The sequence below is a fragment of the Prionailurus viverrinus genome, chromosome A1 (assembly GCF_022837055.1).
Source record: "Prionailurus viverrinus isolate Anna chromosome A1, UM_Priviv_1.0, whole genome shotgun sequence".
NCBI classification, from domain to species: Eukaryota; Metazoa; Chordata; class Mammalia; order Carnivora; family Felidae; genus Prionailurus; species Prionailurus viverrinus.
The window spans coordinates 110,145,142-110,164,171 of NC_062561.1; the positions used below are offsets into that span (position 1 = coordinate 110,145,142).

Genomic DNA, 19,030 nt, shown 5'->3' on the forward strand with positions numbered 1-19,030 from the left:
AACTTCTCTCCCAGGTTTCTGTTTCAGGATGATTTCTGTTTAAAGGCTCACAACATTAAAAGCTTTGGGTGTGGAGGCGCCTAGGTGGCTCAGTCGGTTAAGCACCCGAGTTTGGCTCAGGTCACGATCTCACAGTTTGTGGGTTCAAGCCCCGCACTGGGCTCTCTCTGTGCTGACAGCTCAGAGCCTGGAGCCTGCTTCAGATTCTGTGTCTCCTTCTCTCTCTGCTCTCCCCCCACCATACCCCCCCAGCTCGTGCTCTCTCTCTTAAAAATAAACATTTGGGACATGTGGGTGGCTCAGTTGGTTGAGTGTCCAACTTTGGCTCAGGTCATGATCTCACAGTTTGTGGGTTTGAGCCCCACGTCAGGCTCTGTGCTGACAGCACAGAGCCTGGACACTGCTTAGGATTCTGTGTCTCCCTCTCTCTGCCTCTACCCTGCTCACACTCTGTCTCTCTCTTCCAAAAATAAACATTGAAAAAAAATTTTTAAATAAACACTAAAAATTTGTAAATAAATAAATACACATTAAAAAAATTAATAACAAAAAGTTTTGGGTGTGAAGGATGCTTGGGTGGCTCAGTCAGTTAAGCTTCTGACTAGTGATTTCGGCTCAGATCATGATCTCACGATAGAGCCCCACATTGGGCTCTGATGACAGCACAGAGCCTGCTTGGGATTCTCTCTTGCTCTCTCGCTCTCTCTCTCTCTCTGCCCCTACCCCACTCACGCAAATCTTTGTCTCCAAATAAACAGACATTAAAAAAAAAATTGGGGTGTGAAATGACACAGGCCTCTCTAAACCATATAAAATTGAGATGCCAAGCATAAAGACCCACAAAGAGAGTTCAGGGGAAAAAGCAGACCACCACTATCAGTGTTAGGTAAAGATTTTTATTTCTAACTTAACCATGCTGCATGTATACATACAATATCAATATATACAACTTGAACAAATACAATTTATACATAAAATACAATGAAAGTGTGGCTTTTGAAATTAATGCAACAAACTCATTGGAAGATTTGCAATTTTGGCCAGTATACAGTATTGTAGTAATGCTACTGAAGTTATTAATGATTTAAAATTAATCAAACTACAGTATAAGTTCAAAGGCACTAGGAAGATCTAGGTTTTCTTCTAGCATTTTAAAAACAAAAAATAACTAAAAAGGAAAACAAATGTATACATTAAGAAACTGGGCAGACACTGGCATGCTTAAATGTAAACTCTACCCATTCCTTAATTCACAGCCCTGTAAGAAAGAGAGGGACCTCCCTTTATAGAAGAGTTACGGGGAAAGATATTTTTAGAAGACTAAAAATGACAGCTACAACCCAAAAACCATAATCATAATTTTAAAAATATGTTACAGATCAAGTAGAATCACCTCCCTCCCCCAAAATAATCTTAAATTTCTTGCTGCAAAAAAAGGTCCCCTTTTCCCAGAAAGATGAGATACCTTGTCAAATGGATTCTACTTGCCAGATAAAAACACAGATGCAGGCCACCCCCATATACCTTGATTAATCTTATATTTTACAAGAATCTAAACAAAAAGGGGGTGTACTATTATATTTTAATATCCTAATTATAAGTATATATAATTGAGGTTTTAAAACAGGGTTTATTAAAGAATGTATCACAAACAACATTCTACCAAGGCTCCTTTTAATAAATAAATATTACTTTTTTAAATTAAAGAGAAAATACCCTTTCAATAACCTATTTATATGAGACACTCATCTTAAAACTGTCTATTTCAAATAATGAGCAAGTATCTTCATCCATATCCTTTCATGAAATTAACACTGAAGTTAAAAATATTTCATTTTATGGGCAAAGACACAGTACATGTGAAGAAACCACAGAAATGCTATGATCAGAGCTAAATGAACAGCTCTAAAGTCACTATCCCATGTTTTCATATGGATATTCAAGCCTGGCTCAAATATCTTATTTTGGTATTTCATAAAATGAATATCTAAGGTACATCTGGTATAATCAATTTCTGATGTAAATGTTAAAAAAAAAAAAAACTGCTCACATGGCCTGTTTTGTAAATTCCTCAATGTTTTGACTTTTTACAGATTTTTGCTATTGTAGCAGAAGTGGAATAGAAAAATAAATCTAACACACTGGCTTAAATTTTCTGTTTTAAAGCTTAATGCACAAGTTGTTCCTTCCCCACAGCAAAGGGAATATAGTGAACGATACTGTAATAGCCTGTAATAGCGTCTTATGGTGAAAGATGGGAGCTACACTTGCCATGAGCACAGTGTAACTCAGCAGCAGAATCACTATTTTGCACACCTGAAACTAATGTAACACTGTGTGTCAACTCTACTCAAAAACAATAAAAAATGAAGTTATTCCTTTCCTATTCACTGGATGGTTAAAGGCTAGAAGTGTGGATTTTTAGAAAGAAGTATGCATCTTTTTTATTCTACTGGCAAAATTAAGATTTCTCTGGAGCATTTGCTAACCATTAAATGTGCATCTACAACTGCCAAGACATTGTGCACAGACAAAGCTTTTACAAGACACAAATTCACCTCTAGTCTTCACAGTACCTGAACAATGCCCCACAGAGTGTAAAGTCAAAACTTCTAACTATCTTACACATTACAAGGAAAATGCTGCCAGGTAAATGCAATTCTTATTACCTAGAAAATATTCACCATACACAGGACATCTGGTACACCACCTTTGGAATGAACTTTAAACTTAGAGACGCATTTTTACCACCACCTCACAATCATGCCACCTACACTCACCCCCAGTCTATAGGCAGCTTGGTAACTACAAACCAATATTTAACCAAACTTACTAAAATACTGTTCACTTAATAAATACTAATTTATGAAGTCTCAAACTTGCAACCAATGGACTTTAGGGCTGATCATATAATTTTAAAATTCATAAAAGATACATTAAGTGGCTTAGGAGTAGCATAACTTATGAAAAAATTAAAATTTTGTAAACAATCACCATGAGAACAATTCTAACTATTACAACTTATTTTACTATAAAAATGATTTTTTTTTAAATTTTTAAAGGAATATGGTGTAACTGGGATTTGTCAATAAAAGAAATTCAGGGAAGAATGCTTTCTTTTTATAAAATATGAATAAAAGCAAAACAAATGTTATAAAGTCTAAGAATTAAAAGATACACATATTTCTTGCTTTGATTGCATTTTGTGGAAAATGGAGACCTTTCTCAATTGGGAGATACAGAGCAATTCCTATCACAATTTAGAACTGAGATGCAGAAAAGCATCCATTAGTCACACTCAAAGTGAATTTTAGAAAATATACACATATGGGCAAAGGTTAGTGACCAGTATTTAGCTTCTTAATTTTCTGCAACTGTGACTTTTATATCTATGTACAAACTCAATGCTTCGAGAGAACATGAAACCAGAACCAAAAAAGTGTATTTCACTTGAAGTCCAAGTGGCAGAAAAAGGTCAAGAGAGGTCCTAAAGAAAAGTGTTTCCAACTTTTGCATTTTAAACATGTATACTTCTAAAGTTTGGCTGCTGAATTATAAAATTTTCCAAAGATCAATAACGTAAGTTGTCTCATACTTAAAATGTAATGAATGTTAGTATAAAAATTAGAACATTTTTAAATAGGCCAGGTGGGTGTTAAGATCAAATAATTTCTTAGATATGCAGCCCATACATTCACATATGACAGCACAACATAGAATGATGAGATCTGCTACTTTCTGTGTGCAAAACAGGACATATATATTTTTTTCTATTTTGCCTATCCAGTTACCTAATTATACAGTAGTTGAATAAATCACTAGCAGATTTATGTATACATTAAACTGCAACTCTCTCAGTATAGTAAGCTGCTCCCCCAAGTTCCCTGCACAGTATAGAGTGTAATATGACAATCTGAACAATTACCAGTTGTACAATTTTAATATGACATTAATATATATACTGACTAAGACTTATTAGGCAAAATATTAGTTCCAGTCTTACTCCATGATTTACAGCTTCCATAATCTGAAATTACACAACAGTCTTCAGTGTTTTAATTAAAGATTTTGTCTAGGCATGAGAATATCATTAATTTTTATTGTGACTTTAAGTCTGTAATGTTTACTGAAGTAAAGAGTCAATCACAGTTTCAGGCTTTGCAGAACGCTTTCTGTTTGGAGAAGAGAAAAAGAAAATATGAATGCTTTCCTAAAAGACTGAATGCAAATACTTTACATTATGTAGCAGGTATGGCCACAGAGTGGCCATAAGGTCTAGAAACAAGCCAAGGTTTGCCACGTTTGACATGTTAAGAGATCAATGCCCACCTTTTTAGGCCAGAGGAAGGTCACCTGAAGTAGGTGCAAGAGCCTGACACTTCACCCTACCAACCAGAATGTAAGGGATTGAGTCAATGAAAACTTCTAAAATAGGACTAGACAGGCCAGGGCCAAGTGGGCTGTATGTTTGCCAGGCCTGAGCCCCTGGATTATCTGTTCTGGGGCATGCTGAAGGTACAGGTTCATTCAGTGAAAAAAAGAGACACAAATCCTCTGAAGCAACACCTGCAGAAGCATGTGCAGGGACCGATGGAAATACTGCATTAATGTACGGTGTTCAATGGAATTTTGCTTAGCGCACTGAACTATGCATTTCTAATTTACAGGAACATCACATTGGACCTTATCAGGTAATGTGATACATTATCAACAAACCATTTATTGTGTATGTTTACGTTCAGGGGCATCTACTGTTTTTATAATACAGAAGGCTAATTCTGGTACACAGAGAATGACAGGTTTGGCTCATCCAATGTTGGCTCAAATGAAATTTTTTTCATTTCAAAAATTCAAACCATTTATCATCACTCTTGTGTTGTAATTTTTCTTATTGACTGCAGAGGTAAGAGAAAAATATCTCTATTAAAAATGGAAAAATGAACGATCCAGCAGGATTTGTGTTTGACTTCTTCATTCACTAATATTACACACATGGCTTCTGTTGACATGTGAAAAGTTTTTAACAAGTGGCACTTGAATGCCAAGAAATGTAAAAATTTCTACATCTTTACAATGCCACTGACCTTCAGTCACATATACCAAATTTATAGATGTTAGGTTATGTCTATGATGTTACGTAACATAAAACATTAAAACCTTACAACTTCATCTGACTTATAGCTCAAAAGTCTACATACTCAAAGTAGGGGGGAAAATAAGCTTAATATTTCCTATCATTTCAGGAGCTCCAAGTGTTAAAATCAGTTTAAATAAGCTGAACAGTACTTAACGTAGGGAAGGGAGAGAAGAAACACGCCCCAGCCCTGATCTCATGTTATGATACATATAGACTACTCAACAGTCAAAACCAGCACTCAAAGGAAAGGGAAAAATGGTCAGAAAAGCTTTCTTTAACTAGCAAGGTTAAAGGTTAAAGGTTCTTGGAGCAATGTTTATAACAGAAAAGCAAGCCAGCAAATATAAGACCTTGGAGTTGAACCAGGCAAATTCATTAGCATCTCACTAGAAGAATTACTGTAAGAAATTAAGGGATTAAGATAGATAGATAAGAGATGACTTCTAATACATTTGGATAGAACAAAGTATATTAAAAATAAACTCTAGTACTCAGGAAGGCTAAAGAAGTTGGAAGCCTTAATTTAATTCTTTAGTTTTTACTTACTCAAATCATTACTACATAAGGACTCTGATATTTATTTAAATACAACTAAAATGCAGTTTTTTAATACAGCTAAAATATTTATTATGTTAACTAAATTTCCTCTAAATGTATCTACATAGGATATCTCAGTGCTTTTATCTCACAGGACTGAAAGAGAAGTCTTTACCTTCGCCCCGTCTTTGGCCTTGCTTTCCCCTTTGACGTCCGTGGCCTCTCTAACTTCATCAGGGACTGCCGGAGGCTCTCCTCAGTATAGGCAAGATACACATGGGAAAGGTCCACTTCAAAGGGCTAAGTAAAGGGAGCAAACACAAGACACTCTTATAGGAAGGATTTAAACCAGATGTGGGGAGAAGATTAAAAATACTGAATATACTCCTAGAGAAAAACTGCAGAAGACCAAATAAATGTCTAAGGGTATCTTTTTCTAATGCCACTCATGTCAAACGTATTCACCACGGGCGGTAAGTAAGGATCCCTGACACCCTATCAATATCTTCAGAGGAAAGGAAAACCATTATTGTTTCCCCTACAGCTGCTACTTCCTCTTGCTGACCTAGGTCCAGGACCAGCTCTGAGAAGGAGACAGACCCACTCTGGTCTCTAACTATCCCCCTGCCATGGCCTGGAGAGGTGAAGAGGCTCTGAAGAAGCCACCATGCCACCTGTGTGGTGCAAAGGGAAAGCCTACCTTCATGACTGAGGGGAGCAGAAACGTCCTCTACCCCCCTCCCAGGGCTTCTCTTCCCAAAAGATAGGCCTATTTTTCAGCTGAGCTGATTAATTTAAATCATATTGATAACACAGATGAGTGACCCACATCCTATAAAGAAACTGGAGTTACAACAACAAAAAAGCACTCTTACATCTTTCTCTTTTTTATCAGGAGCTGGAGTCTGCTTCCTCATGTTATTTCCTGTATAGGCAACACATTTCTCAAAAAAGGAAAAAAAAGGGAGGGAGGAAAATTATCTTAATTAGCAATTAATACTGAGAATAAGGCAAATTACTATGAGGTATACTGATGTTACAATCATAAAACGTAATTTGAATACTGGAAAAGAAAGGAATCTAGAACTCCGACAGTCCTGTGCAGCCCCAAACGACACCACTTCCCCTGAATAGTCTGTGTGTTAGAACACGGTTAATGAGAAAAATATCTTATCCACTCTAGTGGACTCTCATCTGATTCATTCCCTGGACCATCTTAGTCTCCTCAGAGCCAGCACAGTCCCCAGGCCACAAGATGCACTCCATTAAGTACTTCATGAGAGGATGAAGGTAATACTCACCAGCTGCCATTCTCCTATGTCTTCATTCCAGTGGACGTAGTTTTCAATCATTTCCTTTTAAGAGTCAAAGATGGTCTACTTTTAATATTTAATAACATTTGAAATACTGAAAACGCTCTCAAAACTAAAATTTTAACATATTAAGTAAAAAAAGTTGCCTCGAAACATTATATACTGCATTATAACTTCCTGATAAATTTAAAAATACATACTTTGAAGGAATATACATAAATGCAATTAAACCATATAAAAATAAAAAGCAATAAAATGAAGAACATGGGATTCAGGATGATGGCAACCATGAGTTGGAAGAGGCAACGGGATGGCAGAGGGGAGAGGGAAACCGTTTGGTTAGAAATAGGTTACGTCCTGATAGCAGCTTTTGTTATGCATGACAAGGTCACTACAAAATAAATAACAAAAAAAGGCCAAAACAAACACAACTAACCAACTAAATAAAAGCAGGTCACCCAAGGACCAGTAAGGAGAATGTACCATGTAACAAAAATTTCGTCAACCTGAGGTCCAAAGGAAAAAAATATTAAGGCTTATTTTCAGAAAAAGTTCTTTGAGCTATACAGAGACTCGAAATAAATTTTTGAAAAATTAGTACGTTAAGGTACACTAAAATGTACCAGAAAAGTGGCAATTTGGGGTACAGAGAGGCTGACATTTTAAAATTATACTAGAATTAAAAATCAACATCCACCTGGAGATGGATGGCAGTGATGAGTGCAAAACACCATAAACATACTTAATGTCACCGAACTATATTCCTAAAAATAGTCTAAAAAGGTAAATTTCATGTTATGTGTATTTTACCATATACACTACACTATGATACACACACATGCGCGCGCACACACACACACGCACATACACACAATTAGTATCCATACGGAGGGAGAAAAATTAGCAAAGGAGTTTCATTTATTCTATTTATAGGATCAAGTATATTGAATGAATAAACAGGAATGCAATTACCTAAATCTGGGTTCCTCCAAAGGGCTGAGAAATTCTTAGTTAGATACTTACATACTCAGAGAATTATGTATTGAGAAAAGATAACAGTTGAAGTGAAATGTGATGGCCTTAGTTCAAGTAAATTTTACTGTCAACAACTGAAATGTAAATATGTACCATCAATTAAATTAAAAATTATATTCCCATTTCTTCACCCCAGCCAAGTGATGTAACATCTAGGTCAGAGAACTTCCCTCTTACCTGATAATCTTGAGGTATAAAGTTATCAATAATAAGCATCTGAAGTCGAAGCTCCCGGCTAAGTTGTCGAATATTCTCCAGGAGGCCTTCAATTTCCCTCTGATGCTCCTGTTGGAGATCAGCCATCTACCAGAAGAATCAATAAAAATATGAAGGGTAAACAAGATTTTAAATACAGAACAGTTTTATCTGATTTAAGCACTGGCCTAAGAAACCTTGTAAAACTTACTCAGTTTTTTCACAAAAACAATGCACAAAATGATACTACCCCTTCACTATCTATTTCCACATTATTTTTTTTCTTTTTTAATGTTTGTTTATTTTTAAGAGAGAGAGAAAGAAAGACAGAGTAGAGTGTGAGTGCAGGAGGGGCACAGAGAGCGAAGGAGACACAGAATCTGAAGCAGGCTCCAGGCTCTGAGCTGTCAGCACAGAGCCCGACGCAGGGCTCAAGCTAGGTTAACAGCGAGATCATGACCTGAGCCAAAGTCCGATACTTATTAACCAAATGAGTCACCAGGTGTCCCTATTTTCACATTATCAAGGTTGGAAATACACAAAATAGCTTAACAGCTAAAATGTGAAATTGCACACAAAGGAGAAAATGTTATTTCTTTAAAACTGTAAGCATACAGGGGCGCCTGGGTGGCGCAGTCGGTTAAGCATCCGACTTCAGCCAGGTCACGATCTCGCAGTCCTTGAGTTCGAGCCCCGCGTCAGGCTCTGGGCTGATGGCTCAGAGCCTGGAGCCTGTTTCCGATTCTGTGTCTCCCTCTCTCTCTGCCCCTCCCCCGTTCATGCTCTGTCTCTCTCTGTCCCCCAAAAAATAAATAAAACGTTGAAAAAAAAAATTAAAAAAAAAAACAAAAAACTGTAAGCATACATTATAACCTCTTTAGGATTTTTAATCATACTCAAACAACTTTTTTTTTTAATTCAGAGCTACATTTGTAGGTAATGTCTAGGAAACCAACCTCTGATTTGGCAGCCATCAGCATAGTCCACACTTTCTTTAATTTCTTGGTTTTTCCCTGTGCTTCCTCTTGCAAGCTGGTGTATTTTTCTTCAATATCCAAGCGTTCTTGCTATGACAAAAATTGATAAACTTCAGCCAGAAACATTTATTCGTTAAGTCACAAATTTCATTATTTAACAAATGATAAAAATGTTTAGCAACTATTATCCTTCAAAGCAATTCACAGATCTGCTTTAAAATTTTATTAAGATTATAGATATAAGACAAATACCACATGATTTCACTTATATGTGTAATCTAAAAAACAAAACAAATGAACAAAGAGATAAACAAAAAGCAGAAACAGATCTATCACTACAGAGAACAACTGCTGGTTGGGTTTCAGGGGGAGAGAGGCAAAATGGATGAAGCAGGGAGTGGGAGGTACAGGCCTTCAGTTATGGAATGAGTAAGTCACAGAGATGAAAGGTGCTGCACAGGGAATATAGTCAAGAGTACCGTAACAGGGATTATATGTTAACAAATGGCAGCAACATTTGCCGGGAGTACAGATTAACATATAGAAAAACTGAATCACTATGTTGTACATCTGAAACTAGTATAACATTGTGTGTCTACTATACTTAATTAAAGATTATGGATATAGAGCTTTTCACTAGAAGAGTTAAATACCCAAGGCTAAGTGTCAACCAGAAACAAAGTCACATTACCTCTTTTTCCTCAAGTTCTCTGCGAAGTTGCTCTGCTCTTTTCCTCCGTTCTTCCAGCTCCATGTTAGATTCTTCAAGAAGTTTCTCTTGTTCCTCAGCTTTTGCCAACAAATCAACACCACCAACAATTACCTTCTTCTCCAGAGCAGATAATTTCTCTAGCAAAGATTGATGTTCTTGTCTGTTGATTAAAAAGAATAGTTAATATCCATCGATTATCTTCTATCAATATCATTTCCCAAAATTTACCAGGTATTTGGATGCAAAATTTAAAAATAGGGATATAATTATGTAACACCTCTATCAAATTATATCACAGTGTAGTATTAATTAACTTATGATTTAATCTGTAACACCCAACTTCACTGATAATTGTTCCTCCTACACAGAGATGAAATAACAAAAACAGATGTAATTTCTGGAAATACAACAAAACCTTCGATCCCAAAAAGCTATTCTGGAGACAAAAATCAAGCTTTTAATTACTATTTAATTTTCTTGCTTATACATGCTATGAAAAATATAAGATTTTTAAATCACGAATCTACCTCAATTCAGTAATACTCACTGAGCCTTAAGTAGATCTTTTTCCCGTTTCTCTAATTCAGCTCTAGCCTTGTTTCTTTCTTCTTCTTCCATGTCAAGCTTTGTTTCAAGTGCTTTTCTCTCCTCATCAATTTTTGCTTGCATTTCAACCATCTTATCTGGGGACACTTTCTTTTTACCTATATGAGTCATTTATTTGCAACAATCACTTTAGGGCCAATTTTTCAGGCTTGTATAAATTCTCTTCAATTACAAAAGATACCTTCCTCAATAATACAAAATCAAATACAATTTTGAGCAAATCAAATAATATATTTTATTTCTATTTAATATGTTCCTAGAATAACTTTTTAACTAATTGCTAAACAAACTGCTGTGTAATTATGCGATGATAACTAAAAACAAAAGTATGTGAAAGAGAAGCAAAACAGGTAAGTAGGAAAAAAAAAAAAGAGAAAGATTAACAGGAAAGCCTAATAAATAAAAAAACCAAAGATCTATGTGTCCTCAAATACGCAGTATGTTCAAAAAAGCAGTATGATTATTTACTTTTTTCTGATAACGAGGTACAAAATAAAGTGGCTTCCAAAAATACCCCCCAGAGTTTATTAAAATAAATGAATAAATAAATGGCACATATAGTCATAAAATGCACAGATGAAAGTATCAGGCAAAATTTATAGCAAGAAGTTTCTAACATGTATCTTCAGAATTTTTGTAAAATTTATGTTTAATAAAATTACTTGAAAGTGTTTCATTTCATATTATACCTTTATTAAAGGAAGAAATTCTATACTAATTATTTAACGGTTACAATACAATTAACCAGGCATTTTACAGTTGTTGAGCTACCATATCTATCATCGTGTCTTAAATAAGCAATTAAAATAGCTCATTATTATGTCAAACTCAGGAGCCTAAATCTCAATAAGCCACTTTAAATATGTCAAGTATCAAATATAAATAGAAATACTATCAAATAATAAAGCTGGAAATGCAGTTTCCAGTTGATTATTTTGACTATAATGCCAACTAGAGTGTTTCACATATATATAATAGGTATCCAATGTAAGTTTATTGAATGAATTTCAAAATCATGAAACTAAAATGAGAAATCAAAAACAGCAAATAAAAAACCAGGTTATCAAACTGGTTATGAAACTGAATCAAATAAATTCATTTCTGGTAATACAATTTCTTTGAAACATACTTTCCTTTAGAAAAACGATCAAACTTTTCGTAGAATTGGTGTGTGGCTCTCCTGAAAGCTTTCTGTCATTCTTAACTTCCTTCCCAAAGGACCACAGAAGAGTGTAAACCAGAAGAGTTTATAAATTGTTAATGTCTCCACCCAAAAGCTAACCCCTCCTGCTAACAAGGAAAGAGAACTGAAAGATAATGATGATGCAGATATTTATCTGAATATACATTTTCAGGAAACATGAGATGAAGAAGCATTCAGAGACTTTAAATCTTTAGGATAAAATTATATTAAAAACCCAAGGGTTTAAAATATATTACCCTCCATTTCTATAGAAATAAAAGTCCAAAGCAAACTTAAGCCACAAAACAAGTAAGTTAAACAAAAGAGTAAATAAAAGCACTGATCCAAATTCATGCTTTGGTGTGGTGTGATTCATTGCATTCCAAAAGTCAGGATGTAGACCTGAGTATGTTGGCTTCTTTGGCACAGCCACCTGTATTGAATATTCTGAATTATGCTGTTAAAAAAATGATTTTAAAAAGCAATCTAATTCCTACTCCCAGTGAACTCCTAGACAGGATTAATCAGCAGTACTATTTCTTAGAAATTTGAGGGGGAAAAGTTGAAGTTCAGGTATAAAGGAATTGCATACAGAGGGTGCCTGACTCAGTGGGTAACACATACAACTCTTGATCTTGGGGTTATGAGTTTAAGCCCCACATCGGGTGTAGAGATTAAAAATAAAATCTTTAAAAAAATAAAACAAGGGCATGCATTAAAAAATTGTAACTTATTTTCCACCTCAGCATTACAAATATTTAAAGAAAAAATGGCCAATATGTTAAGACAAAAAACAAAACAAAAAAACCTCTCTGTAAAGATGTGGATATTAACAGTATAGTGGAAATAATCTGATAAACATATGCACATTAATTTTTAGGCTTCAGGGTTCTAGTTGTTTGGTTAACACTTAAAAATATCTAGTTTCTAACCCCATTAAGAGGCAGTAAAAAAGATATTATATATAGAAATACAAAAGCACAACCTGTTGATGAATTACTAGCAGGCCTGAATTGCATTAGTTATTCAAAACCATTCAGGTAGGATTTTCAAACTGATGCTTTAGCAGCAAAAATCTTACTGTGCTCTTACAATATTCTCATAAAGATGACCATGCATACAGGGTTCGGTTCAGTTTCAAAAGTCTAATATTTAAGTTAAATAATATTCTAGCCAGTATTATTCAGATAAATCAATGTATTTCTCTGCAAATAATATTTCAGGCTAAATGTGAATATGTTCCAACTCTCCTAACCAGTCACTTAAAATTGTGACATCACTAAAAGTCACTCTTAGGTTGATTTTTTTTTTTAAGAATTAAAAAAAAATCTTAACTAAACCAACCAAAAACCCTTCTTCTAATACTGCATGATAGATTTCAGCACAAAATTTCAGGTAAATACATCTTAAAAGTTGGTCATGTCATATAAGTATATAATTAAGCCAAACAGGAATAATAGTATTTTTAATTGCCCTTTGCCATGAATTCCAACCAAAATTGCCAAGATGAAATTAAAGGGAAGAATTTCAGGAAGAGTTAACTGAATTTCATTCTCATTACATGAGCATTGTTGGGCGTAAGTACCCAGGTGTGTGATTCCTTTTTTTATTTAAGAAAAAAAAACTTTAAGTTTGTTTTTTTTTTTTTTTGATTCCTTGCTTTAAAAAAATGCTTGAATATGAAAATCATTTATATTTGCATTACTGAAATTTGGCCTAATGGGTCCTTAAAAATTTAGGAAAAAATATTCTGTCATCTGGTTCTGGTGTTATATTGACTTTTGTCTATTGTGTTGATGAGGTCTAGAGAATCCAGTGTGTGTGAATGTTGATCTAACACTTGTGAAATGTTCCTCTAAAAAGATCATTTGGAAACAAGACTGTTGCTAATATCCTCCTGAATAAAAATGGAGGTAATTTTTTTTTTAATTTAGGAAAAAGTAAGTTTTTAAAAAAAAACTAAAAGTTGAAAACTAAAGTTGATTTTTTAAATTAAAAATTGAAACATTTTTTTTTAATTTAGGAAAAAGTGAGGTTTTTTAAAAAAACTAAAGGTTGAAAACTAAAGTCAAAAGAGTTTTTTAAATACAAAAGACAGATACTTACCTTGTAAAAAAATAGTATTAAATTTTAAAAATGTAATGTAATTAAATAACAAAATTCTTTATAGTTTAAATAATTACACCATGTGGAGTGCAAATCAATCACACCAACCTGCTTGATCTTTCAGTAAGAAGTAGTAAGCAAATCGTAGACAGGAAGCATATGCACAGAGATGAAGAGGAAAAAAAGAAAAACATTATTTCCTTTGTAAAACAAAGAAAAATGTATAATAGCATTTACTTACAGTATAAATACAGAAATAAATCAAATCATCAACACTGAAAGAGAGCAGCTTTACGTAAAAAGAAAGGATATTCAACACAATCAGAGATGTAATTTAAGCAAATAAGATTAAGATTACACTTCAAATCAATCTCAAAAGCTCACACAATGACTCCCACACTCCTGAAAATATAAGAGTTCAGCACCATGTGGTTACACCAACGATACACATGGAATTGGGAACCTGCTAAGATCTAGGAAGTAGTCTGTAAGGACAAAACAAAAAACGATGCCAAATTTAAAAAATTAGCTGAAAGTAGCAAAATTTGCATTGTCTGTTTATAAAATTTCCCAATTCAATGTTCTAATATAAAGATCCAATACAGGTGTGCCTCCCTTTAAGAAAATCCAACACAAAAACCTCAATCAACTAAAGAGATGAATTGGATTATGGTAATTTGTAGCGATAACTTGATTAACAAAAGGATTTAACGAAGAAATGTTAAGGACAGCAAGTTCTCCCAATGGATGTGATTCTCCAATTTGGTTTATAAGCAAATTTTTCAGAAAAAAAAAAACACAACACATTAACTGCATAAAGTGAAGTACACCTGTATAATAACAAACTTGCATTCAATCTATTAGTAGATTGTTAAAGGCAATTATGATTTCATAGAAGTAAATGATCAATTGATGATTCAAGCAAAGAGCACCTTAAAAAAGGCCATTCATATTTTTAAAAGGAAAGGTACATACAAGTTACACACAGCAACCACATGCTGGGAAAACCATTTTTCCAATGCACCAACACACCCACATCACAACAAAAAACGTTGTATGCTAGGTACACAAGTAGTAACTAAAACTGCATGAACAAAGTACAACTCATTTCATATAACTACTCTTTAAAGATTAAGGTAAATTTTAAAAAAGAAAATTAAATTATAATGTTCCACTCAGATATTTTCTCAGACCTGACAGTTTATAATAAGAAATAATACCTCTATATGGTTTCTAAAGCAATTTCTTGTATTTTATAAATTATCCTATGAAATTAATTGTTTTGCTAAAATGTAAGAGTTGTCAAGAGAGAAAACAATTCTTAATATTCTTGGAATTCTTCCTCTAGAAAGCTAAATGTATAAGAACAACCAAAGGTTTTTGTTATTAGTTTTGGAAAGGTGAGTACACGGATAATGCTTTAAAAGGCAGTAAGCTGCAATCTAGTACAAGAAAACATCAATTCCCCTTTCTTCTAAAAATATAAATAAAATTAACAATACTTTTCAACTTAATGAAATTAAGGGTTAAGAAAAAGCCTTTATGACTGAAATAAGTCTAGACAGATCCTGCAGAAACAATTTCTTGTGGATCTGAAGTCTCTAATCATACCTTAGAACATTTCTTAAAATCAATCAGGTAGTTTAGAAATAGAGAAAAGTGGCCATTTGAAATACTACCCAATGTATCTTTACTTGCTTCAAACTTTACAGTTTATTTGGGAGCTTTCCATCTTAAGCTACCCCTAAGAATAGGACACCAAAGCAGAAGATCTTTATAACCGTAAATAAAACATGTTATAATGGGCACTGGTGCATTGCCAAATATAATTTGTACTTTTAGAAATTCAGGATTTGTTACTGCATGTCCCTTATACTGACTAGGGTTAGAAATTTATGATGAAACCTAAAAAGGAACCTCTTAATTATTCTTTTATACAGCTTACTAGCTCTCTTTACATTATCTCAATTGCAAAAGCATGAATCTCTCTTCCATTGTCTCAAACATAAGCTTAAGCACATGTTTTAACAATTATGGGTAATTGGAAGCAATGAAGAAGGGGAGAAATCATCACATGCTTTGTTCTACTGAGAAGTCCAACACGTATTCTTTAAATAATGACAGGGAGCAGTGCAGCATTTCTCAAATGAAGCCCACGGGTTATGGAAAAGCCAAAGCTCTGTGACGTAATTTAAGAGCTACCACTCACTAGGCAAGGACTTATCCAGAGGTTTCTCTATGACAGAACATGTGGAGTCTGAACTACTGCTGCTGCTACTGCCTGGAAGACAAAGAAATGAACCCAACGGGAACCAAAGAAAGAGGAAACAAGAAAATGAACACATACACAGAGGAAAATTCAGTTCCAGAAACAGAATTTTAAAGAACAATCAAGCTTTGTACTAAAGAACCAAAACTTATTTTCCCTTAAAACTAGTCCTGGTATATTATCCAATATTCTCTAATTACAAAGTCAGACAGGGCAATTAGAAACTGTATTCCTTTAAGCATGTACTATGGGCAAATCCCAATATCTACTTAAAACAGCAGCAATTCAGAGGTTGGAATGACATGAATAAAAAAGTCAGTCAGTTGGTGACATTTAAGTCTCTTTAAACTATTTAGTTGATAAGTTACAGGAAGTGAGTTTTAAAACTCCAAATTTAAAGTTATGCACAATTAAAACTATAGAAATGATAAATTACCCTTCATTATAGACAGCTTGCTTTGTCTCCAATTTCACTCCTTCTCCACCAAAAACATCAAGCAATTGGAGGTAATTATGTATGTTTAAGGTTTCATGGCAAAACTGTGAAAGGCTCACTGAAAAATTTAAAATTTGTAAGCCTATCTTACAAGGTAATAAAATATCTTACTATTAAATATTTTAACATATTAAGCAATGGCATTTTTTTCTACTTAAAATTTTATTTTTAACAGATCTATTATCTGCTTTAGCTATGACAACTCTGAAAAAAATAGGTATGAACACAAAACCATTTATGTAAATCAGGGGTGGGCAAACATATTCTGTTAACGGACAGATAATAAATGCCTTAGCATTTATTCTGGGCTATCCAGAATCATGTGAAAGCAGCCATACACCATATGTAAACAAATGAGCATGGCTGTTTAAATAAAATTTTATTTACAAAAATAGGTGGCAGGGCAGATTTGGCCAGTAGACTTATCATTGACCAACTCTTGCTCTAAATCATGTTCTACCTGTCTTTTTAAGTTATAGGACCTTTCATTTTAAAATTGGGGACTTCTGGGTTTATCTTCAACAAGATCATTTTAATAAGACAAGCAAAATATGCACCAGCTTGAAAACAATGATCCACACATTAATGATCCACATTAATGGAAGAGAGTTCTGAAATAAACAAACACTCAGAGCACAAAGGCTTGAAAAGCGGGCCATTATAATGTCTCTTTCACCTGTTACTTTTATCTTTATCACAATAAACACAACCTTACTTCACCCTTGGCAACAAATGCCCCATAAAAGAGTAAGAATGAAAGTGCATTTTACAAAGTATTGAAACATAAAATCCTCATACAAAGTTATTTAAAAAATTCAGTGACTTCTAAAGCCTACCCATGCTTGAGAAAAACTCCACATTATCCTGACTTCCTAAAACAAAACAAAACAAAACAAAACAAAAAATTTAGGTTCCTAACAAAGATCAAAGCTCCCACATAAAATTAAAACCCTGAATGAAATCTTAACATGGTATAACACTATCACAGATTTTTACATTTCTAAATTGTAAAAAGACAGAAGATAAGGTATTCTGATTCAGCTGTAAATAGAAGATCAGCACTAGAGAAAAAAATAAGGCAAAGTTAACCATGTATATGGCATATTTCTTGTTTGAACTGCTACCATAACTAAAAATGGCAAAAGAAAAGGCATGCACTCAACTGCATTAGGAATGTGAAATCATATGTAGGTAGCAATCCCAGTTAATTTCTAGAATATTAAAAAGAACTTACCCCTTCTTTTTTTCCTCTTCTCTCCATCTTCTCCAACCTCACCCTCTTCATCATCCTCTTCCTCTGACCCACTGATATCAGAGCCTGATATTTCTTCCCCTGAACAGAAATTTTACAAAACGATTTATATTCTATACCAGGTAGGTCATGACCTCTATTAATTTTCTTCATTAAGTTTTTTTTGCCTGAAACAAACCATATTTTAATATTCCTAAACAGTATATCAGATATGCTAACCTCAGGAATAGATATGATGTACGTAGAGGCTTTAAAGTTCCTAAAGAGAAGTTAAACTGATCTACTTAAAATTTCAAATGATTAGTTTACAAACAGTTCTAAATACACATAAAAATTTCATGTTAAAGTTGCTATTTCGGTTTTTTGAAAAAGAGATCACTTTGGGAGACCATTTTCTCATGGGTTTTCTGTTTAAGATGTTAAATAATTCATTCAACCAGCATATTTTTTTAAGAACCATAAAACTGTCATCTAACATAGTGATTCCACTTTTAGAACTATATCATAAGAAATGTTTCAAAAGAAGGGGTTATTTGTACAAAGAGTATAATAACTTTTCCTTAAGACTGCATTTAAAAAAAAATTTTTTTTAATGTTTATTTATTTTTGACAGAGAGAGACAGAGTGCAAGCAGGGGGGGAGTAGAGAGAGAGGGAGACACAGAATCCGAAGCAGGCTCCAGGCTGTGAGCACGGAGCCTGATTGGGGGCTCGAACTCACTAACTGTGAGATCATGACCTGAGCCGAAGTCAGACACTTAACTGACTGAGCCACCCAGGCGCCCAAAGACTGGATTTTTTAAGTAATCTCTACACTCAACGTGGGCCTCTTAACTCACAACCCTGCGATCGAGAGTCACTCTTCCAAATGAGCCAGCCAGGCACCCCAAGTATGACTTACAATGAAAAACAAAAAATAAAATAAAAGGGAGTAATTAAACTAATATTACTTCAAAGCAGTACTATATTACCTCCAAAATAGTTATTTAAAAATAATACCGTCAATGTAAGAAATGTCTAAAAAAACCAAAGGTAACTTGGGGGGAAAAATATACACTCATCACAAATGATAATATCTGAACAACAGTAAATAATAGATGGGAAAAGATCGGCATATTGGGAGAAAAAAATCATTAAAAACATTTTCTTTAGGCCTAGTGACAATGACACCCTTGTAGCAGTGAGTGCACATAATGTCCAAATCTCGATTTCT

At 34.1% G+C, this 19,030-nt stretch overlaps 1 protein-coding gene across 5 annotated transcripts in view; it reads right to left on the reverse strand.

Moving 5' to 3' along the window:
- Window positions 1-3,171: 3,171 nt before the first annotated feature.
- Window positions 3,172-19,030, reverse strand: part of KIF3A (kinesin family member 3A) — a 48,074-nt gene continuing 32,215 nt past the window's right edge. For 2 of the 5 annotated variants that reach the window (XM_047856643.1, XM_047856659.1), the window contains exons 9-18: window positions 17,801-17,899; window positions 13,910-13,918; window positions 10,454-10,610; window positions 9,886-10,066; window positions 9,174-9,284; window positions 8,200-8,325; window positions 6,976-7,029; window positions 6,550-6,618; window positions 5,850-5,974; window positions 3,172-4,172 (exon numbers count right to left, since the gene is read on the reverse strand). In XM_047856643.1, the coding sequence (XP_047712599.1) occupies window positions 4,124-4,172; window positions 5,850-5,974; window positions 6,550-6,618; window positions 6,976-7,029; window positions 8,200-8,325; window positions 9,174-9,284; window positions 9,886-10,066; window positions 10,454-10,610; window positions 13,910-13,918; window positions 17,801-17,899 (980 nt within the window). In that variant the 3' untranslated portion in view covers window positions 3,172-4,123. Of the gene's footprint in view, window positions 4,173-5,849; window positions 5,975-6,549; window positions 6,619-6,975; window positions 7,030-7,078; window positions 8,097-8,199; window positions 8,326-9,173; window positions 9,285-9,885; window positions 10,067-10,453; window positions 10,611-13,909; window positions 13,919-16,010; window positions 16,083-17,800; window positions 17,900-19,030 lie in introns of those variants that run through there. The other 3 variants (XM_047856676.1, XM_047856653.1, XM_047856665.1) reach the window with 3 other exon arrangements.